The sequence below is a fragment of the Boleophthalmus pectinirostris genome, unplaced genomic scaffold, assembly GCF_026225935.1.
Source record: "Boleophthalmus pectinirostris isolate CB_2022bp ecotype Guang Dong unplaced genomic scaffold, ASM2622593v1 HiC_scaffold_19, whole genome shotgun sequence".
NCBI classification, from domain to species: domain Eukaryota; kingdom Metazoa; phylum Chordata; class Actinopteri; order Gobiiformes; family Gobiidae; genus Boleophthalmus; species Boleophthalmus pectinirostris.
The window spans coordinates 15,454,827-15,479,182 of record NW_026571140.1 but is presented as its reverse complement, the minus strand read 5'-3'; the positions used below and the strand labels follow the sequence as shown (position 1 = coordinate 15,479,182).

Genomic DNA, 24,356 nt, shown 5'->3' with positions numbered 1-24,356 from the left:
TAAATACAAAATACGGTCTATAAATACTAATGGAATAGGTATTTGAGTTACACAATTTAATCTGCAAAGCACCCAATCGTCTTACGGCGTGTAATTGCGTAATTACCCAATATACGCTTCATAGATTCCGATTAGGCCAACAGGAAAGACTCGGATACGTTACTTTTATTGTTTTAGCTACCCCATTTCCGGTACAATACTCGCTTTCTTTATAACGCTTTAGAATAAATTACCTTGCCACCCACCTCCCAAAGCTTGGTCTGGATCTCTGGAATCGCCTCGCTCCAAACGTTTTGTGCAAAGAGCAATGAACTCAAGCAATTTGGATGAAATGTGGTTTCCAAACAAGGCGTCCTTTGAGAACTTCAAAAACCATCAAGGGGTCTCCACACAAATTAAAATCAGCCTTATTTTCCAGTTCATTCACTTTTGTTTTTCAGTTAATGTTTCTGGGGGCATACAAAGATGATTATTTACAATTGTCATGTTCTCAACGTCTCCGAGCGTACTCAAGGCACATCTCTGAGAAGCATAGTTCAAGGTGCACTATGTAACTTGGTTACATTGTACTTTGGTTGGGGGTCCACTATCTTCTTGTTTCTTTGGATACATCATTGCTCTGGCTGGAATGTTCCACAATATGACATTAAACAGCTCTACCTTACAGTTATTCAATTACCGGCGGTTTTATAGCTCAAAAATACCTTAAAAAAAAAAACAGGCATTCTGTGGGGTCACCTCTCCACAGATCTGACCTGTAACTTAGTCAGGTTTGGGATCCAAGAAGATAGAAAGGTTTAATGCCATATTGTGAAACATTCCAGGTGAAGAAATAACATCTCCATGGAAAAAAGCACTGACAGATCCTCTACCAGAAAAGTTACACAATGCACCTTTAATCAAGAAAATGACACAAAAAGCAAAAGGTACATTTGTTTAATCTGGAGAAACCTTTATTCACAGCGACAACACAGAGACATTTAGTAATTTTAACATTCACTTTAAATCAACTTCATTGAACAAAATAAATTACACACACCCACAGTTAATCATTAGTTTAAAAAGTGCAAACCCCTTAGAAAAGCACAGGCTCCTTCTTGCAGAACAAACAACTGCAATAAATGTAGCTGCGTTTATTTTAGAAAAGCATAAATAAATATAAAATGTAAATAAAAAAAACATTTTGGAGCAGCCTCTTTCAAACAAACATTTTTAGACTGTTTCAGTAGTTTCACAAATTGGAGGTTTAAAAGACGCAACTCAAAAGTATTTGGCACTCCCATCATGCACTGCAGTCCAACAGACAGAATCAAAGCCCGATGACTGAGAGGTGATTAATCATTATAAGTGAGATTGGTAGCCTGACATTTTTCAGCAACTTTGTGCATCTGCGTTTCGTTAACTTTGAACAAGTTGCATGGCAGTGAGCAAAGTAAAAAAAAAAAAAAAAAAAAAAAAAAAAAAAAATCCCATTCGGAAATAAAAAGGAAGGGTTTTTGACAAGGACAAATTGACAAAACCAAAGCGGATTTCAAGTAACAAGTAGAAAAGGTGCAGTTTGTACAGTGAAAAGACAGTAAACTAAACACATTTCCTGGTAGCTTAAAGACACACTGTGTAACTTTTCAGGTAGAGGGGCAGAAATATATTTGTCTCCATGGTGATGTTATTGCTTAGCCTCGAATGTTATGCAATATGGCATTTTGCAGGTCAGTTTTGTGAAGAAACAACCATATTCACAGTAAGAAAGCATGTTTTCCAAGCAATTTTTTAGCCATTAAAACCTGTAATTGAATTGAAGTGCTAGTTGGATATATTTAAAAACAGTAGGATCACCATGGAGACCAGCAGGAGGCGAACCCTCCACCAGAAAAGTTACATAGTGCCCCTTTTAGCAAAATCTGTCGTATGATTAAAAGATACTGTAATGGTAAAAATGAATACATCAGGGGCCAAGATGGATTCTCTTGAAGATTTCTCCTTTTTGCGTAGCCTTGTAGCCACCCTGTACTTCTAACACAGGAATGAATAAATAACACGGAGCATACATTTTTAACATCTGACTGGAGGACAGAAAATATTCAAAAAGAAAACGTTTTAGGGGCAAATGAGACTCAATTTTTCGGCTGCTGAAATGTGATCTAGAATGTGAATACGAACGGTGATGCGTGAAATCATGTGTCCAAAATGTCCCTTTATCTCTTCACATGGCGTCGAAGTGAAATCGGTGAGCTTCTTGTCTCTTCTCCCGGTCGTCTGCTTTCTGAACACACACAAAAACAAACACTGTTAGGAAAGACAATTAGTGGAACGAAGAACAATGGACTAAAATAGACTTGGAAAAACCAAATGAACAGTGTGGGCTTGGCTGGTGTAACAAAAGCTAATTGGTTAAAATGATACAAAAACTCTTAGGGGAGAAATGTGCTAAAATGTAATATGATGAACTTTGTATTGCAATTAACACATTTTGAGCAACCAGGGTACAATAAGCATGTATTTACTGTGCTTCTCGGAAATTAACCTTTGAATATGTAACAAAGCCATGCTAATAAGTTAATAAGAAAAATTAGAAGAAAAGACAAAATGCTTCTCAGTTTTTCTATACAGCCCAGATTTTGAACTATTAGAACGCCTCAAATGTAGTGATTTTGATAAAGATTTGTGCCGTATTTTGTTCAGAAGAAACATTGAATTGATCCTTTTTTCCTAGCTGTTTTTATTTGTACATTTTGTTTTCTGAAACTGCGAACATGTTAAAAATAAACCCCTCAACCTTTTCAGCAAGTCTCACACAATAATAAAAATACTTTTACTTTTCAGCCCTGTTCAAAAATGTAGTGGAGTAAAAACACTTGCTCTCAAATGTAGTAAAGTAAAAGTAAAAAGTATCCATTTTAAAATGAACTTGTAAAGGACAGATACCTAAAATGTATACTAAAGTATTTTTACTTTGCTATGTTCCACTACAATATCCTAATACTAAAACTACTATCAAAACAAAATAAATTGGGGCGACAGTGCTTCAGTAGTCAGAGCACTCCACCACCAACCCGAAATTCAGATTCTCACTCGGGAGATTTTTGCTGTTGTTGTATCCTTAGGCAAGACACCTCACTCACATAATAGTCTTCCCCATGGAGAGAATGCCCTATGTACAGCTCTTTTAAAGCTCAAATAAAAAAATTACTAGAACTATACAATGAGTGGAGTGTGCAATAATGGGAACTGTGCAATAACTGGAAGTGTGCAATAATGGGAACTGTGCAATAACTGGAAGTGTGCAATAATGGGAACTGTGCAATGAGTGGAGTGTGGAATAATGGGAACTGTGCAATAGGGCTGTGCAAAAATATCGAAATATTGATATATCATATCGTTTAATGTGTTGATACAGTATCGATATTGTGGGCTGGTGTATCACTATTTTGTGAAGGGTATTTTTTTGTTTATTTTACTAAATTATTTTGTTACAGTGCTACAGTTTTTTTGCTTGTTTAGTGGAAGGAAACTCATTTATGTTACACATTTGATGTTTTCACTGTTTTTGATGATTAAAATGTATGTATTTTATATTAACTTTGCACAAGAAGTGGTTCAACAAAGATTTTTTATATCACAGCCATCATTTAACCTTTTTTTTTTTTTTTAATGAACCCTATCGAATCGATTTGAAATATATCCTATTGAACCGAAAGTGCACTGTATTGAGATATGTATCATATCATAGTCTATGTATTGAAGTATGTATCGTATTGGCAACTTCTTAATGATGCCCAGCCCTACTGTGCAATGAATGGAGTAGGGATGGGCATGATTAATCGATTAATCGATAATTGATCATTAAGAATTTCATCGATTACATTAATTTTAATCGAAAAACCAAATGTAGGTTGCTGTGCGTAGCGTGACCAAACAGGGGTCCGTACATGTGTCTCTCTGCATCAGAAGGAGCGAGCAAACAGAAACATTCGGTCAGTCTGCAACGTACCGAAGCACAAATGTGTATTTAACGATGATTTGTACAAGAAATTCCATGCTTTCCATTGCGTTTGGGACAAGTGTGAGTCCATGTGCACAGTGTACAAAGCAGGAACATATGTTTCGGTGTCCAGTGGGAAAAAGCTTTACCAGGTGAGAGTCGCGCAATGTCGATGAAGAGTCCCCACCTCCTACCCCCCGTACGGTGTCCTGATTTTGACAAACGCAAATCTGGTCACACTAACCTGTATTCCACTGAGTCATGTCTGTTAATCCCACAGAAATTGACCGCACAAGAGCTGCAGTTTTATCTTCGCTGAGTTTATGCAAATTTGTGATGTGGTTTTAAGTTTCGTTTCTGTGAGAGTTGCGCTAAACTGAATTAAACACATTATAATGTCAAACGGATTGATGTGGCTCTAGAGTGGTTACGGTTTATATGTTGTAAAATTTAATTTATTTATGCAGATTAGTAGTGCAGATAGTAATAATAATGATGATCATTTTAATATAAAAACGTTAATGATTAATCGATAATCGATCGTTAATTCTTCCGACGATCGATTAAGAAAATTTCATCGAATGCCCATCCGTAGAATGGAGTGTGCAATAGTTTATAGTTTAGCCCCTGTGACCCCGGCCCTTTGGGACAACAGATGGGAATGATCTTTAGGCTACAATCCGGTGTGTTTACATTCATATTGTGTGTCATGTTTGCCCATTTACATGCTCTGTCCCAATCAAATAAATAAATAAATAAAATAAACACTGCCTAGTATGAAAGTGGAGTGTGTGAGTGATGGTAGTGGTTTGATGGTGCAGACTCACAGCCTTGCTTCTGTCAGTTTACCCCAGGGCAGCTCTGGCTATAAAATTAGTAGTGTGGAGTGAATGAATAATGCACTGTACAGCTCTCTGGGTGTCCTGAATGGTGCAATATAAATCCAACGCATTATTATTGTAATGATTTATATGGTCTTGGTCTAAATCAGTGCTAGTATAAGATCACCTAGTAATTTTAAAATACTATTATTTATTTTTGAAAATTAGTTTTTAATTACTTTTTATTAATATTGTGGTATGAAAATTTTTATTAAGTCTTTCCATTTGTATTTTTTGATATTGTGACAACGGTAGAAATGGAAAGTAAACACACATCATCGCATTATGCATGATTACATGGTAAATTTCTTTTAATTTAATAATCTCATGTTTTTGCAACTTTTATACAGTAATTGAAATATTCAAATTTTGCATATCTTACAAACAAACTATTTTGTAGTAGAAGCTATATTGCCCAACTCTACTTGATGTAACAGGATTTTAGCAGTAAATAATGCTCATCACAGTTGTAGTTTAATAGTCTTAGACACCATTTTGTAATTTCTGTTTTGAATGCAGACTTGGTGGATTGGTGCATTCTTTTGGGATTTCTGAGCTAATATTTCTAAAAACAGGCGGCGGATGCTGTGTGAAAACTCGCAGTTATGGTATGAGCTTTCGCAGGAGAAGTGGCACCCCAGACTCGGCCCCCCGTAGATTTCAAACATGTTGATATGGGGTTTCTGTGTTGTACCAACTCGTGTTGCATTGTTACTGTTTCAAGCAATACAAGGTGTTCAAAGACGGCGCAAAGACATCCAGGATAAACGTGAATTTGAACTCAGCAGGATACATATATTGTCATTTTGGGTCCTCAGAGCTATAGCTACGCATGTAAACCAACAAATGTGTGTGTCAATACATTACACAACAAATTCAATTCATTGAATGGGTGAATAGTCAAAATAGACCAAATCTATACTAGTGTACCGGCTTATATAGTAAGTATAAAGCACACTGAAAGATCTCTTCATATTAGGCTATTTTCTGATTTATGTTTCCTCATCAAAAACATACCTGGAGTTTTGTTTCATTCACACGTATTTAACGATGAGATCTTCTCTCAAACTGAAAACACTCTGTGCCACCTTATGAGGTCATGTGGTAATACAAGGAGTGCTCCACTGTATTTTTAAACTCAATACACCTTCACTAGAATCATTTGGATGATTTCAACCCTGGAATTGCCAATCTTTACTGAACTAAAGGTAAAAGGAGCCGTTAACTTGAAAACTCCCACTACACAGAGCATTGTCAGTTTTGAAGAACGCCTATGTTAATAAAACAAAACATAACATGGCTTAAAGCTCTCAGGAGTCAATTTAGTCTAATATAGAACCATTAAATCAGGTGAATTTCAGTATATGACAATAGTTCATATACACCACAATTCACAGTTAATTCTTATTTTGAAATCCATTATAAATATATTACTAAAGACATTCCCTGTGGATTGATTAGTCTCATGTAAAAACTACTATGTATACAGAGCAGTACTAGTACACGGCATCGTCAGTGAAAAAGCAGATTAATCTGTCAAGTCACACTAAAAACGCACTCAGTGTTGTCCAAATGAATCCTCATAATAATATCCCTCTAATCCTAATAAAATAATTACTAGACTAATAGAGAATTTGTTTTTTGGACTAAGACTTCAACGATCAATTAATTGACTAACTACTTAAGCGCTACAGCTCTTTTAGTCTTTTGGTCAGTGGTGAATGAAGTACTCAATTTTGTTACTTAAGTAAAGTTCAGATACAAGGGCAAAAAGTAAAAGTATCTGTTTAAAAACATACTTAAAGAGTAAAAAATAAAGTATTTTGCAGTGATTTTGAAAAAGAATTTCCAGATTTTAAGTGATTCAATTGACTTTTTCTATCTGTTTTTGTGTTTTTGTGTATTGTGTCGCTCAAAGTTGGGACATTACCTCAAACTAAATGTACTAAAGAATAAAAGCCAGTTTTAATAAACAAATTTCAAGAAGTCTCAAGTACTTTTTACTTTTCAGTCCAGATTTAAAATGTAGTGAAGTACAAAGTACAGATATCTGCTATCAAATGTAGTGAAGTAAAAATAAAAAAGTATCTGTAAAATGTACATAAGCGTAGTACAGATACCTACAATTTGTACTCATGTATTGTACTTTTACTTTTGTACTTCATTACCTAACACCACTGCTTTTGGTTGAAATAGAAACCATAAAACTCTATGTACTATCTTCAATGCATGTTGATTGACTGATTGACACAATTTTCTTTTTTTTTTTTTTTACTTGTGCAACATATTTTTAGAGGCAGATTGTAATGTTTTTAGTTTCCCTGGATAACTGATGGACATGACTGTGCTTCTGGTAAAACTTGGCCTAATTGAGTGTCCAGGGGATAGCGCCGAATTGTCATCCTTAGGCCTAAATAATGATCAACCAGTGGAGCATTGATTTGTGTCCATCTTAAAGCTTTAATGATGGTGAGTGACTTAGGCTGAATCCAGGTGGGAACTTCCTTTGGGGCAGATCTCTCTCTGAAGAGTATCATTTCAGAAAATGAAATCCAAACTATTACTATTTTGCTGTCAATCACATGTCTGTCTCATTTCCATTTTACACCATAATAGGGACATGAGAGCGTATTATTCGTTATCATTATCTCACGTCATTGGAGGGTGGTTGACATTAAAGCCCTGTTAGCCTTGTTGGGCAGGCAGAGAACGTCCTTGCCCCACGCCTCAGCCTTCCACTTGACTTTTTATTATTACAGCAGCAAATACCAGAGGCAGCCACAGAGCAAACACAGAGAAATGCCAAATGTCAATCAGTGTGCTCGCCCTGACCCGCGCACCTGCCCCGCCGTAACAGGAGGATCATCCATAAGGAGAGTGTCAGGCAGCGGTAAATATGCCACTGGAAATCACAGACACGGGAGAAGGTTACAGCGCATTACCCCGTCTGGACACATAGGAATCATTATTATTGTATCAAGGCACAAGCTCTGCTGCTCAACATTCAATCACATTTGTCCAAGACGTATTGTGCTTTTGTGGGCCTTAGTATTAAAAGAATTCTAAGATTTTTATTTTACATTTTATAAAGAGGTGCGTCCCCAGATATGAGGAGGACATGTTCAAATCAAATCTAGCTTTTACAGATAAATATTGTAATTACAAAAACATAGGACAAAATGGCCATGTTATTTATTATATTATAATTAATAGAAGATGATCCAATCACAATGAGCCTCACAGGAGTGTTTCATTTGGAAAGCCTGTTTCAGTGCTGAAATCCAGAGGGGTAAAAAGCCTCTCTCTAATAAGATCCTCACCAACTAAACCCCAGCATCTACAGACAATCATTTATCAGTGCCAGTGCAGCCTCTGCTGCTGCTGCACTTTCTGCAGTATCCATGCATTGAGAATGAGAAACAAAACTTATATGTTCCCTCTATTTGCTGGTGAAAGCACTGGCAATCCAAATTCAGTTGTGATCCTTTTTAAAACTGTAAGTGTGCAGGCTACATACAATTCCTTTAAACTATAGCGTAAGTAAATCACTAGTTTACACTTTATTTATTGTAAACCACAATATTGATTTTAAATGGCTTATTAAAATAATGTTCAAAACTGCAGAGCAGAGAAGTTTGGCCTTTTATGTGATAAGATCATTCACAGTGGCATTTTATATTTTACAAGCACTTGATTTTATTTACATGTCTTTATTCTTGAAGAATGGGTACCGCACAATTTGAACCCCCATGTGTATGACTCAAATCTTATTTTTCAAATAATCACAACTAAGTTCAGAGATGTGGGCGGAAGATTTTCTGAGCACTCAAGCATCAAATGCAAAACAAAACAGGATTACTCAAACAGCATGAATCAATCCAAATAGCACTCTGAGAGAGCTAATAAAAAGGGAACACTGTTATAACATTGGTAAAATCATAAAAGTCAATTTAACAAAATATGTCTCTTTAAAAGAAACAGACATTCAACCTTGAGCTATTCTGCAAGTTTTAGATTGATGGGGGTATCCGGAGTACTTGGAAAACTACAGACAAGGAGAACATGCAAACTACACAACTTCCTGGAAGTGACCTCGGGATCCAAGAACTCTTACCTGACCTCATCTCTATTAAAAGCAAATAGAACGCTGTGATGTCTTCTGAAACCCAGCTATTGCTCAGGGTAATTTCACTCAATAAATTCGATGATTTCCAAATAGCCACTATATAGTACAGGAATTAATTTCCTATACTTCTATTTTTATCTCCCACATCCAGTCACCTGTTCCTCCAGAGATAGACACGCTTGTTAGTTTTGCATGTATTTTCAAACACACTGTCAGTTCAGAAGCACAGCCATGTTTCCTCCTAAAAAAGAGCGCAATTAGAGGTGTTTTGTGAAACCATGCGCACACGCCATCCCGCTCCTCTGTCACAAGCTCCGATTAAGCACACACCCTTGAATCACAGATGGCTGGATGAGGGTGCCAGCAACAGACAGCAAAGCCCATAGACAATACTAGGTCTAGAAAACAAATAACCTAATAAAATGTTCTCACTGAAATATTTTAGAGATAGGTTAGTGATTTTGCATTTGGTCATAATGATGAATGGAAGCATTACATTTGTTTTTGGACATGCTGTTACACAATAGGCCCATTGCCTTCTTTAGTGCTGCAACTACCGAATGTTTCAGTGGTTGATGAGTCAGCGATTATTTTTTTGATTTGTTGACTAAACTTATAATTTTATTGTAAATTTAGATTTTCAAAAGACATTTCTGACCAAATTCAAGTTTAAAGGTGTTGATTAACAAGAGAATATTGATGAGTAAAGTGTATTGATAAATATCTGAAATTGTAATTTTTTTTGACAATTTGATTTAATAAAAAGGTCTTTAGCATTTGTTTTAGAGTCTTTATATTCCAGATAACGTTTGTGATAATCAAAATATGACAGTTAGTCAATTGATCGTCGACCCTATACTTTATATTAATGTCATACTAATCTAATTTTAATGTTTAATTGTCTGAATCTTTTATTTGGTTTCTATAATATACTTAAATCACATTAAATCAACTTGTCTGTGAACTGAAATAGAAAAAAGTAATAATGTGATAATAACACAGTTAATCTACAACTTTTACCATTTGAATCTACATGACATTGAAAAGAATTTGGAATTTTTGTCTTCGTCTTGTTGATGCATGTTTTGTGCCATTAGTTCAGTATCATATGGATTTTCAAACAGTGTGCTATTAAATTAGGACATAATATGTATTTATTACCTGTGACCAGAGTTTGGCTAAACATGAGAAATCAGCATTTCAGTTTTATGCAGTTCTTTTCTTGCTTTGCCCTGTGCTTGTGTAGTTTTGTTATATTTACAAAATTCTAATAAATTACTAGGCTCAACTTGGCAATAGATGAGCTAAACTAGCAATTTTAATTTCTTTATAACTGATTATCATCTTGGTGTATTGTGAAAATAGGAGTGACTAATTATATTTCTGTGTTTTTGCCCTGTGTCAGTCTTGTCAATTAAAAGTTACTGAAATGGACCTCTTCTATGCACTTTAACAGGAAATGTGCACAAAACTGTCCACAGTGAAGCTAAAGTAAGACAAAAGGTCCAATCGTCTCTCGCCACAGTGGGCCGGAACACTTGACTACACAGGGGCTGGAACTCCCGTCCTCTTGCTGTGCCTTGTGTCCAGCCTGCTCTCCATCTCTCTCCCTCCCTCATATAAACACTACAGCCGTAAATCGCCGGGAAGAGGGCAGCATTAAACAGCCCATTATGTGCACGCCCGAGTGTGTCCTGACCTTCTCCTGCCAGTGGAGGATACCGATGATGCCCAGGATGAACACGCACACTCCGATCAAAGCGATGGCCGTCAGAAGCACACTGTTGCTAGGAGTCAGGTACAGCTTGGCGCTCCAACTGAAAAGGAGTGAAAAAAGTTTGAGATTTGAAATGATGTTTTCATGTTTTTCTGCTCATTATTAGTATATGTTTTGGTGGGATAGCAGCTGTGGTAAATATTTATCAGAGTTTTGCATAATTTAAGTGGCACTTTGTGGGGACAAAAGTTGAGAAGAAAAGTACTAAAATACAGGAAGTAGTGGTTAGTTCTAAAATTCATGTTATCAACACTGAAAATTGTACCAAAAATACAGGGACAAGTACGAACAAGGAATGCATTCTCCCCTAGACTTTCAGGAAAGTCTATGAGAAAAAATAATGAGAATTTCACTTCTAGGACCAGTGGGTGGGTGATGACTGTTGACATTCATTATAATTTAAAAACTATGGTGTAGTAGGCCTATAAAAGTGAACAATATTTAGCTTTTTCTGTTGCCTATAACCCACATAATACCACGTAAAATTTTATGATTCAACACAATTCATTATTTAGTTTGCCTCGATGCTGAATAAATAATTACAGACTATGGATAAATTTACAGCAGCAGTACTTTACTATTTTCCGTGTGCATACGCTATGTCACACGTTGTCATAACTGCTGTGTGTCCACTTTGGATACCGGCCTAATATAGTTTATTAGATTTTAACAATTCTGTTTTCAAATTTGACTCTACACAAAAATTGGTGTGTGGAAGTGGAAAGAATCACTTCATAGTTAAACTGAAAACCACAACAGTGAACAAAATTAAACTATGCTTACATTTTGTGGCCACTGATCAGAACTGGTAATGATGAAATTTTGATTCACTTACCAACATGTCAAACAGCTGTTTTTTTTTTTTTTTTTTTTTTTTTTTTAATCTTATCGCTTTCACAACAAGACAAACTGTCCCAATTGCCACTTTTATTTTTTTCTTGTGCAACCACACACTTCACATACTTTTAGAAAAATGCGCATGCGCTTAATTAATGCAGTGTGCCAATGGGACAGGGCCAATGTTATGTTTTTGTTTGTAACTTAAAAGATTGCTAGTTCATAAAATAAAGGTGTTTTTTTTCCCAGCAGAAGCTTTCTTCTCCACCTGATGTCTTTCAAAGATGCTCAGCTGCTATCTCTGTAGGCCTATTACTACACACTAAGCATACAACTTCATTGCTGGAAAATGTGTGCATTAACTGGAATCAGATGAGGCGGTTTATATTTGATATACCATTAGCAGCTGCATTAATGTGAAAATTCAATATAGGCCATATTATAGGCTTCACTTGAACAAAGATCTGAAGGGCACACATAAGTTTGTTTTCCACATAAGAAGGCTGTTTGAAAGAATACCTGCGGGGTTTATTGTGTGGAAAAGGGATGACAATAAGTTGAGAGTTGGGAATAATGGCGGTCCACTCCTGTTTCCTTATTTCCTGTAAAACAAAACAAGACATATCACTGTCAAAATCACTACAATCAAAAGCATTATATTTAGAGCCTAGCATGTTAACGCGTTAATTTTGTATTAACTAATTAAGTCATTATCATCGACAATTATTTTAACGCTGCTAACGCAGTTTTTATTATTTATTTATTTTATTGTAAATATCTGTTTCTCACTGGCTTTTATTTTGAAAAAGTCCAACGTGAGCATTTCTTTAAGTTTGACATCTTTTCTTTACACTTTTTCCACTTTTTTCTGACCACGTGAGATGCAACATGTCCAAGCCTCTGCGGGCTCCGGCTCCGGCCGCGGGCTCTGGCTCCGGGCGGACCAGCCGTGCGCTCTGAGCTGAGCTTATTTCTTTAGTTCAGTGCTACAGGGGGAGTCACTGATCTACCCAGATACCAGTGGAAGAAAAAATGTGATTGGTTCATTTCCATTCCATTATATTAACCCTTTGTTCCCCAAGAAATATTAGTCCAAGTTTATAACAATGATCTAGAAATTATTACTAGTGTAGTGTTTATTACTCACTGCATAAAAAATATTCAAAAAGTATATTAGTCGTACAAAAGTCCAGGGTTCCCCTGTGAAAGAAATGCTATTTGCACAACAAATGTATGGCTCTTTCATTTACATTTCCAATAAAAGTGCGCTATACTCTACTTTTTAATTCATTCATTGGTTTTGCGTATAACATGCGAGTGATCGTGATTAATCGCTCGAACTCATGCAATTAATGCGATATTTTTAATTTTTTTTTGCCAAGCCCTAATTATATTATATTTGGCACAGACTAACATGTTTGTGTAGAAGGGTAGCATAATCAGTCCCATAGTGTTTTTTAACCATTTTCTATTTTAAGACTGTATTTAAGTCACCATTGACCTTCTGGCTAAAATAAATAGAGAAAATAGCACAATAGTAGGGTTTGGTTGTGTGAACATACATGATGCTGTCATCATGTGATTAAGTATTTGTGTGTCTGCATGGAAAGCCTAGCCATCTGGAAAATGTTTTGTAATCTCAGCCTCTGTCTTGATAAAATATACATAGACTTTTCTCATCTCATAAATGGACCTGTCTTCTCCGCTCAAAGCTCTGCTGCTCACTGGAAGCACAAACTTGAATGTGAACTGACAAAGTACACACACCACACACGTGCCACACCATCATGCATTGCATAAATCTCTGCTTGCTTGCAAGCAGAATCATTTTATTCTGCTTATTATACTCTTATTGTACTAGTCTGAGCTTGCCCAAGCATCTTGCTTGTTCCTATGAGCTAGTGTAATCATAGCCAAATTTTTTAGTAATATTTTTTTCCCCCCAACACACTCCTTAAATTTAAAGCTATCATTTGTAATTAGATTGGCCCACCACTGTTGTATTCAGACATACTAGATGCTATCTATGTTACTCTAGTTTGACAGTGTCCCAGCTTTAGCCTGTCAGAAGAAGCAGAAGAAAACCATAAGAAGAAGAGCACAAATGATCCAGGTGAGGAAGTAGAGGAGCAGTTCATATCTGCCATCTACTGAAAAAAATCCAATAAACTGGCAAGTGGTAGCTTTAAAGGCCAAAGTCAGGGCTTTCAAATTAAAAAGACTGACAGTGTGCTATTATTTTGTCTAACATAATATGCTTAATTAGACTAGAATTTGAAAATAAAAATACTGCAAGAGTTGATAAGACCAGCACAAAAGGGAGTTTTGAAGCAAGATAATCTACTTAATGAAGTCAGAATGAAATATTCCCAGTTTCACATTTGGATCCTGTAAGTGACACAGTTGTACAATATTGGCCATGTTCTTCATAGTTAAGAGTGGAACCCCATCTCGCAGCTATTTTGTAAAATGCAACAACCGTGCTTCTTTTTACATAACAAGAACATTCTCGCCGGCAGCCATTGTCGCTTAGCTCTTGGAAAGCACCGCTGCTGATGCCACGACTGGCGGGGGAACAGAGCTGAAGACGACTGGTGCCTGGGAGCAGATCCGATCTGGCTGTTTGGAAGAGAAAAGTGCTCCCAAGTCTTCAGAGGAAAGAAAGAAGATGCCGGGTTCAAAGAGGGGGAAAAACTGGCACACTATGAGTGCACCACAGAGACACATCCAGAGATAGAGGATGAAGCTGAGAGAGTGAGAGTGACAAGGAGGGGACTGATTAGTGAAGTAAACCACTCTTAGCTGCAAAGAGGGTCCCCTGGGAGCCGGATAAGTGAGGAGGAGGAGACGCCTGCACAGATGAGCCACGAGGAGGGTGAAGACTGGACAGAAGATGGAAGATATCCAAGCACATTTTCACAAAACATCTCTATGTGTGTGGCACAGCAGGCGACTTCTTTATAATGCAGGTGGAAATTGTAAAGGCCACCACAGCAGAGACAGTTGGATAATGACTTACGTTAAACTGAACCAAAACAAGAATAAGAAGAGTGATGAAGAGAGGTGATCATCAGCAAGCTCCACGCAGCTTTGTAGTAGTCCAAATCTCTCTCCTCATCCACCTCATTACAGATACAATACATTGAAAAAACACAACCTTAGGTTTCTGCACCAGAATCTGATCAGCATAATGGTCACATCTCAGAGCACTCATGGATTCACTTTATAACAGGTAGATGAAAAGTATAGAAGAAAAATTACATTTCTTTGCATGTGAAAAGCAAGTGACAACAAAGCAACTAGGAGTGTACTCAGTGCACTATAGCTTCTGAGTCGTGGACACAGGCATCTGCAAGTCTAATCAGCTGTTTGACAAGGACCCCAGCGCCACATGGGACAGGGGAAAAAAGCACTGCCTTGGCTAATATTGAGTGTGACAAGTGTACAGCACAACGCAGGCATGAAGATGATGAGCACAGGAAAAATAAAGGGGATGTACAGCTGGAGAGTGGGAACCAGGCTGAGTAATAGATTAGAGCTATATATGCGATACATTATTTATTATGGTATTAATAAAGAAATGACTCGTAGTATTGCAGCGGTAATGTGAGTGGAAATATCAAGGCTGGAGTTTGCAGTGGACTATGGCAAATGAGTATATAAGGGTCAAAATGTTGGTGATCGTCTAGGTCTAGATGGTCGAGGAGACGCAGACAGACGTTTCTTGCATTAATAGATAACTTCCCTGTCAAAAACATACATGAGGTTACGTTTTGTTTCATTCAAACATGTTTAACACACAGCTGCATCTCAAATGGAAAGCACTCTCACATTTGGAAAACCTTTAACTGAAGGTAAAAGGTAGCTAATAGCTTGAAAACTGCCACTTAATGATATCATAAAGTAGACAGAGCATATTGATCTTTGGGGATGTAGACAGACTAATAATAAAGGTTTACTCAAATATGTGTGAATGAAACAAAACACAACATCAGGTATGTTTTTGAGGAGGTAGGTAACAGGATTATTACATGTCTTAAAGCTCACAAGAGCCAATTTTGTGTAATATAGGAACTTTAGTAGTTATTTTGCTCATGTGTTTTACTGAAGTGATGAAAGATGGAAAGATGTATTTACTACTAGCAACATTACAACTACACGATTAAACTAACTATATTATTATAAAGACCATTGTGTTGGGTGGTGTCATAATTATTGATCATGAAGTTTCTTATACTAAATATTTATTGTTACAGTCACACATTGGTGTACTCTGTGTGCCGATTCCTGAGGCCAGATAAATGCTTTTGTCAAGGTTTCAAATGTGCCATTATATTGCAACATGGCATCTATTGATACTCAAGACTCTCCGGTACTCAAGTTAGACTTTAATCTGAACACCAGAAAGACCTGATTTAACAGGAACTACAGCAGGTGAGCTGATTTGTGCTGTTAACAAGTCCCTCAAAAAATAAATATTACTTCACCTTTTCGACTGAAAATCAAACACCTACACAGAACCATGAATGCTGGGATTGTTCACAAACTCCTTAAAATATGCTCTTTAAATCCATTTTGTATTTTTTACTTTGAGTTTTCAGATGATCTTAAAACTTATTTGACAGTGTTTCCTAATGTTTGCATTTTGTCTCCATGTTAACAAATGAACATTCTGCCAATACACATACATGTAGAACACCCCCAGTGTGACATCACTGCAAAGTATCAATTTGGAAGGCAACAGAAACACTACAGTAGAAAAGATATAGTTGGAAGTAAAGTATGTTCATAAAGTCAAGCCCTTGGGTAAACTATAAACACTACACTACAGCATTATGCAAAGTCAAAGTAAACTGTGGTCTATAGTCAAGAATTACATACTTCGACAATCAAAGCTATAAATTACAAGTAACCATTCACTCTAAGCCTAAGCCTAAACACTCCAAATGTCTGCCCTCTTTTCTCCTCCTCTTCAGTCATCACCCCTCCCTCACTCCTGCCTGCAGTTCTTTTATATGTTTGGTCAGATTGCGCTGCCTGGAGTCTCTCTAAAGTTACATGGATGCTTTGAGGGTAAAGGTAATGATAAGCAGCTCTCGGTTCTCCTCACCGTCTCTCCTGGTTGCCTCGGGATGCCCACGAATAGATGGTCCAGAAAGTTGGCACTGCGTCCGAGGCCCAGCACAGTGTAGGGAAGCTGGAGGGAGAAGTACGCAGATTGGCTCAACTGGCCGGCTGCAAAACAAACAAAATTCTGAATTAGTTTGATCTACTAAACTGTAATATTGTCATTTGAGCACAACGAACTCTTCACATTTTTTTAAGGTGTAATAATAATACATAGAAGGTCAGTCGTTTCTTTTACTACTGCCCATGTGGTGCCAATATATTGCAATGCCCTTGGCTGTTTTTCAAAACTCATCTTGCTTCTTTTGAAATCGAATCCCTGTCAGAGCACCTAATAACTTTTTGTGGCCAGGACAATAAAAAAGACAAAAGGCAATTTTCAACAATAAATCACCAATGTCCACTAAGTTGTGTAGGCAGATTAGAATTTAATCGATGCAACAGTAACTCGTAATGTCTAGTGAAACAAGCCTTCATGCTCTAGCTCTTGAGTAAATGTTTTATAAAATGAGAATGCTACCATGGGATTCAGAATGATGAAAAATGAAGAGCATCACCATAATGATTAACTATTCAAAACAAAACATCTTGCAATACACATTGCCTAGTATGAAAGTGGTGTGTGTGTGAGTGATGGCGGTGGTCGGAGGGGCCGATGGTGCAGATTGGCAGCCTCGCTTCCGTTGGTCTGCCCCAGGGCAGCTGTGGCTACAATAGAAGTTTACCACCACTGAGTGTGGAGTGACTGAATAATGAACTGCAAAGCACTTTGGGTATCTTGAAAGGCGCTATATAAATGCAATCAATCAATCAATCAAATATTCTAAATTTAAAAGTCCTCAAAACAATCCCAATTCTGTTACCAAGTTGTCTTGGCTCTATGCTATGACCAAAATACACAAAAACAGAAACTAAATAATATAGGTGTGTGTGTGACAGTATGAATGTGCGCTGAAGGGTGTGGGTTTAATTAAAGAAAGGCTCGATTAAAGAAATGGTGTGGGTGCGCAGGTGAAGAGCTGGGGGTCCCCAGTTCCACCTGCACTGTACAGCACAGAGTACACACAATTACACAACAGGGTAACATAAGGGCAGTCAATACAAGTCCGTGACAAATAGTATAAATTTTAAAAGATTTCAAGGCAACTTCGCTATTGGAGTAAATAGGTCGATAGTACTTTAACGTTTCCAAATACACTTTCACTAACAAATACACTAGAGAGAGACACGTGATTTGAATTGATTTAAACACTAGCCATAGCTTCAAAGTACTAAGATCGAATGGTCGTACTTTTAGTTACGAAAAACATTCTGGGTCAATATTTATAAACCCATTCTACCAAAGTGGCACAGATACTATATTTTAAGGCCTTGATTATATGCTGTATTCAGCCTTGACCATGGTATTGTAGTTCAGTGTGCTCTGCTTATTCAGCCATAGAATGATAGTACAGCCATTATTTTTGAGTTCTATCTCATCCCTACTGATTGCAGGAGGGCAGAGCTGAAAGCACTGACTGAATCCTTCGTTCAAATTTTCAGCACTGCTCTCTGGGAGTCTGCCGAGACTCATAGAACTTTTGTTATATTCCTAACTTGTCGGAAACATCAGCAAAAAACACCCCCTAACCCTAAGAAAAAATCCCATATCCATAATATTGATGTGAAGTAAAATATGGAAACTAGGAAACTAATGACTAACTAATGAAACTGTTTTGAGAATATTAAAAATTCAAGGTTCCCAATGGTGCAACGGCAACAGGTGATGTGCATGGGGAAAAACTGGCAGTGTGACCTGAAGCAGTAGACAAATTACTGCGTTGTTTATTGTTGTGGCTGAATCACCAAATAGTAATAGACATTTGGCCATATTGTTAAGCCAGATGCATTCAACAGCCAACTTTATGTTCTCACTCTCACAGACTGCATATTGCTGTCGAGAACTGTCAGCGATTCAATCTGACATACGGACCTCGCAAAATGAGAAGGCTGCATACGAAATACTCAAGTCTGACCGAGCCAGAGGTGGTGCGAGACCTTGTGTTCTGAGAAGTGTTTTCGAAAGATACGGCGCTAGTGCGACACCTGCGGCTGCTCCGACTCCTCCTCACTGTCTATTCCCAAACCATTACTGTGCTTCCCTCTGCTCCCACCCATCTTGATCCATCGCTGTGGTTTGCCCTCTCTCTTTCCTTCTGCTCTCCCTCTGTTCAGCTGCTGCATCGCGCCCACGCCGCCCAGCAAGCATTGGCAAGCTCCGGCCGACATAAATCAACCTCTACGCGGTAAACAAAGAGGGAAGCGATGCATGGAGAGGGAGCAGAGAGATCCCCTGGAGGCAGTCAGTGATCACAAGTAATGTGGATGGACTTTGGATTGCGTTCGTGCACAGGGCCCCGGTTAGCGTTTTTTTGAATTTGAACCTGACCTCGGCGCAGTCAGAGCTACATTCGTCAGGTCCGCTCACACTGACCCCAGCTCAACCCAGGTCACATCAGAGCGGTGGATGGCAGTGCTATTAGTCTTCTGAAACACTCCTCTGTAAAGTAGATTGAAGTAATGTTACACGGTGTTCAAGGGGATATAGAGTGGGTCGTGTGTGTGGTTAAGAACATTTCATGGCCATTGTGTTTCAGTGTCTCTAATTTTAAGTCTAGCAATTTCAAAAGTGTTCAAAAGGCTGACAACCCTGGAATTACAATCTAACTTCTAACAATATCCAACAATATTAGCTGATGCAGTGATCCACATAGCAAAAAATATAAATCATACTAAAACTAAGATTCTCCTTCTCCACCTTGTTTTAATTTTGATTAGTCTCTGGTATTTTTTTATTGCAACCGCAGACTGTATAAAGAAGTGTACAAAGGGAGCGTTCAGCTCCAGTCAAATGAAACTCATCGAGGCTCGGGGTTATGGGGTGAATTTGGAGCCTAGTTCCATGTTAGGAACCCATGCCCATGCTCACTTCCTATTTGAAATGCGGCGGTTATCAGGTTAGCCATGTCCATTTATATATACAGTCTATGATTTCAACATAGGCTAGTAGGCATGTACATACTGTTTTGTTTTCAACAGACTTAATGTGTTATATTAAAGTATATTAAAATATTGCTATAATATTTTCACAATACTAAACATTGAATAGTGGATTTATTTCTCTTATCATGCAGCCTTACAACTAACTAGTCTACACATGTAAACAGTTTGTTCATATAAAAGGGCAAAGTGAATTACAATCTGTTATCCATGAGTTTAACACAAATAACACAACAGCCTGTTCAGAGCCATAAGTAGTTTTAAAGTTGGTTTCCATTTGGTGAAGGCAGATGATCAAATGCTAGGATGACATTTAATACACCGTGGACCAGTTGGTAGAAGAGCATCTGACGGCTACACACGGCAATAACAATTAGTGTAGTTCCCCCGGCCTTTGCTTCATGATTTCAAATGGTATTGTGTGGCGTTTTGGTGTTAAAGGTCCAATATTACACAACATTGACTCCTGTGAGCTTTAAGCCATGTTATAATGTTGTTAACAACTTAAAAAACATACCTGGTGTTGTGTTTTGTTTCATTCACATATGTTTGAGTAATCCTTTATTATTAGACTGTGTCATATAGTGGTAGTTTTCAAGTTAACAGCTCCTTTTACCTTTAGTTCAGTAAATATTGGCAATCTCGGCCCTTTAAGTACAGTTACACATTTGCAGATACATAAATTCATGCATAGAGAAAAATATATGTGGTTGTGTGTATGTCAGATGTTCTATCTTTTATGGTTTTTATTTTCACCGTTTACATTGTTAGCCCTTTAGTGTTTACAAAATGCAGTACTATATGGAATGAATGCGAGTAGAGCAGACGTATTTTATGTTAATGGAGGCGAAACGTTCTTTCAATTTGTCAATTCATAAAGTATAGAGGAGATGGGTCAAGTTCACGCCACAATTTAACAGCTATTTTCAAAAGCAGTTAAAATGTCATGTGGGAAATGTAATGTAAAAACTATGCTGTATGCTAGCAATTTCTTCACTTCTTTTATGTGTCGCTTGGAGATTGACAATCAAAAAATGCTTCAACTTCTGTCATCATCGTACACCACAGGGACCTTTTCATTGCACCTTGAAGACCCCAAATTTTCTCACTTTCTGCTACGATTACATGTTACACTCTGCTTTTTGCGCTCTGGGATTTGGCTGACAGTGGTTTGTGTGAAGAGGCTACATAATGACCTTAATCACACAGTGCAAGTGAGGACAGTCTGTGGTGGAAGTACAAATATATTGGTAGATTCCCAGAAAAGCAGAATAACTTTTAAAGACTTGTCGGGAAGAACAAAAATATGGATTTCAAATGGATCGGAATCAGTAAAATATTACTGCCATTGTAGGGGAACAAAAATGTGTGTGTTTTGGCAATATAGCAAAACATACTAGTAAATTAAGAGTAAAACTTTACAATAACTAAATTTTTGATAGCCTTATAGAGGTGGTATTTTACTTCTAGGGTATTAACTGATAACATATTATATATTTAGATTACCCTATTATTGTTTATTTTCAAAATGCTATATTTGTCAAAAACAATGTATTAACAGTTTCAGTTTCATTTCATCCCAAACACTATCACATTACAAGGTATGTAATGAAACCACTGCACATTGCATCTAGTTTGTGAACTTGTCCTATATTGTTTTGTAACCTGCCCTTAAATATTTATGACTGGACAGAATCACACTGCTAACCTTAAGAAGACTCAGAATAGTGCCCAAGAGAGATGCATGCATGGATAACATCTAAAAGCTCTTCAGGCATGTTTCTGATGAGGGAACAACGTTATAACACAGTACAGACAAGTTCCTAAAAAAAATTGATTTTGCATAAGACCCCTTCTCAGAATGAGGCTGAGTAGCTACTTAATGAATACCCTAAGGCAGGGGGTGTCCAAACTTTTCTCATCAAGGGCTGCATATCTAAACACTGACAATGCAGAGGGCTGATTGAGGGCCATAGACTAGTATTCATCCACATTTAGATTCTCAAAAGGACACATTAAATATTTGATATTTGCTTTATCAAGATTTTCAAAAACTTGCCTAAGTACTACTTAAGAAAATATGGGCCAATTCACCGCCATGAAAAATTGGACCACATATGGACCTCCGGGCCATAGTTTGTATGGTAGTATATACGTATACATACCCTCAGGTAAAAGAGAAAAGAAACTTTGAATATCAATACAAAAAGAAATGTATGGACAAAACAACATTGTGGAGATTGTGAAGTGACATTTGCAGAGGCTCATGTGGATGTAGGTGGGAAGAGGACAGTTTTGCATATCGCTTCTCTTAATAATATTGAACAGAAGGGAGGCAAACAAAAACAAAGAAAGTAGGAGACAGTGACAAAGTGCCCAGGAGGAATCACCAAATTTAGGGAGGTGTGACTGATGACTGGGGCTTATGCATTGTCCATCACAATGACTCACTGCTGGATCCAGAAATGTGAGCATATGGCCACCGGCAAATGTACAGTTTGTAAAAAGATTTGAACCAACTTCTCAGATATAAAACTGAGAACCCATGCTATACAGTCGGCTGTAGGCTGATATTGCTTTCAAATCGAGAGCAGAAAATATTTGATCCTGCAATGTTGGTGATTTATTTTAAAATTTTAATTATGGATATAACATTTAAAATTTAAAATACATGTTTTAGTATACTTTGTATAGTAGTATACCTCTCATTTGTTATAGTTTTTGATGTGGAACCTCCTAGTTTCCAGATTCTTTTCCAAGACTGTTCCCCAGTATGGCATTACGCAAAAATACCTCCATGGGAACAAATATATAATATAATCTACAATAAATCTCGTTGCTCTCTGCTCTCCCCCTTCAGAGTGCTATCACAACACAATTGGAGCGCATGCCTAATAAAACTACTGCACGTCCCATCAGGTTTGTGAAGTTGTTATGTACAGTGTTGTATCATGCTTTTGTATATTTATGGAGAATTGGTTTGTGGGAGCATGGATGACAAAGGCTTGGAAGTGAAGAAGAGAGAATCTTACAGATAACCATAATGAGGGTTCGAGAAGAAGAGAGATTGCTAAATTGCTGAAACATGCATGGATGACATCTAAAAGCGCTTCAGGCATGTTTTTGATGAGGGAACCATGTCATAACATGGTAGAAAGCTAAACAACTTCTAATAATATACAATTTTAAAGAGTGTGTTTTTTGTGGGGAACAGTCTGAAAAACAATGTATTGAAACCTGGTACAAAAAGACTGAAGACAATGACTCTGCAGATGACAATGTTCATATCCTGCCCTGTGTCCACAGAGATGGAGCTTGACAGACAAGACAGTTTTATTACAGAGGAGCTATAGCTGCTTGTCATATCATACCTCAGCGGCAGTGTAAGAAGTTATGGGTGTTCAGACTTTGAGACCAATGTTCACAGCTTAAATTGGTCTTAAAATTAAATGGTTGACTTTTTTGTCTTTGATGGAAGAATACCTGTATGGAGTAAAGGACCATTGTCAGCATGACTGTATTTTAGACACAAATTGACTCTTTCTCAGAAGTATGTATGTATTGCTATATTTGTATACAGAAGAAGGATAAATTTCTCACTGCTAGCTCTGTATGTAGTAGTGTTGTCATGACACTAAAATTTCAAAATCGATTTGGATACTAATGAGATTTGATACTCAAAATTGATTTCAATACCACAAAGATAATGAAATACACTCTTTATTTAGACAATAAAATGCCTAGCTAACTAGTTCTTTCTTTTATACATCTAGATAATCCCTCATTCATTCTAGTAGGTTCCATACTGGTCCATGGGCGTATATATGTCTATGTGCTCTTATACTTGTTCTGATACAACTCAAGATCATTCTGATGCTATGCAGGAAAGGTTCCTTTCTATCCTGTGAATGTGACCTAATTGCTCAAATTAGTATCTAGTTTTCATACCAGTTGTAGTCGCAATTAGTATCTGATCGTCTATACTTTTCACAACCTTATGACATTAATGTCATGCATGCATCTGTACTTATCATGTACAATACTATATATGAGCATAGTCAAGACAGTAACGGCAGATAGTAGATATCTATTGTTCATTAATTACCTAGAATCACTTATGCAGAAGTTTTGTAGCCTTATTTTAGCCTAGTTTATCTTACTATATCAAACATGTTTAATAGGTGCATTACATAACTGTTCTTTTTAATGTATACTTTTTGATCCAAACACACACATAACTGAGTATGAATTATACATTGTGTCAAAATACATACAAACTATATACTTAACATTCAGCAAATGAACACCAAAATGTTCCACTTACAACTCCTTAAAAAACTACATACAAAACTGTGCGTAGCAATCAACAACAATTAGTTACAGCACTTACAAACCTGTGCTGAATGAAAATGAAGTGGACCCAAACCTGCCTCCAATCTAGGAGTAAAATTACTGCAAAGATTAGCACCAAATGAGACTAACTGTGAACAACAAAAGCACTTAGGTAATGTTCTGGGAGCTGCCCGTTACCGAAAGTATAAACTCATTTTATATGCTTCTTTGAGAACACTCTTACTACACTGCCCT

At 37.2% G+C, this 24,356-nt stretch overlaps 1 protein-coding gene across 1 annotated transcript in view; it reads right to left on the bottom strand.

Moving 5' to 3' along the window:
* Positions 1-927: 927 nt before the first annotated feature.
* Positions 928-24,356, bottom strand: part of itfg1 (integrin alpha FG-GAP repeat containing 1) — a 148,647-nt gene continuing 125,218 nt past the window's right edge. The window contains exons 15-18 of the mRNA XM_020941358.2: positions 16,714-16,838; positions 12,123-12,205; positions 10,689-10,806; positions 928-2,263 (exon numbers count right to left, since the gene is read on the bottom strand). Of these exons, the coding sequence (XP_020797017.2) occupies positions 2,204-2,263; positions 10,689-10,806; positions 12,123-12,205; positions 16,714-16,838 (386 nt within the window). The 3' untranslated portion in view covers positions 928-2,203. The remainder of the gene's footprint in view (positions 2,264-10,688; positions 10,807-12,122; positions 12,206-16,713; positions 16,839-24,356) is intronic.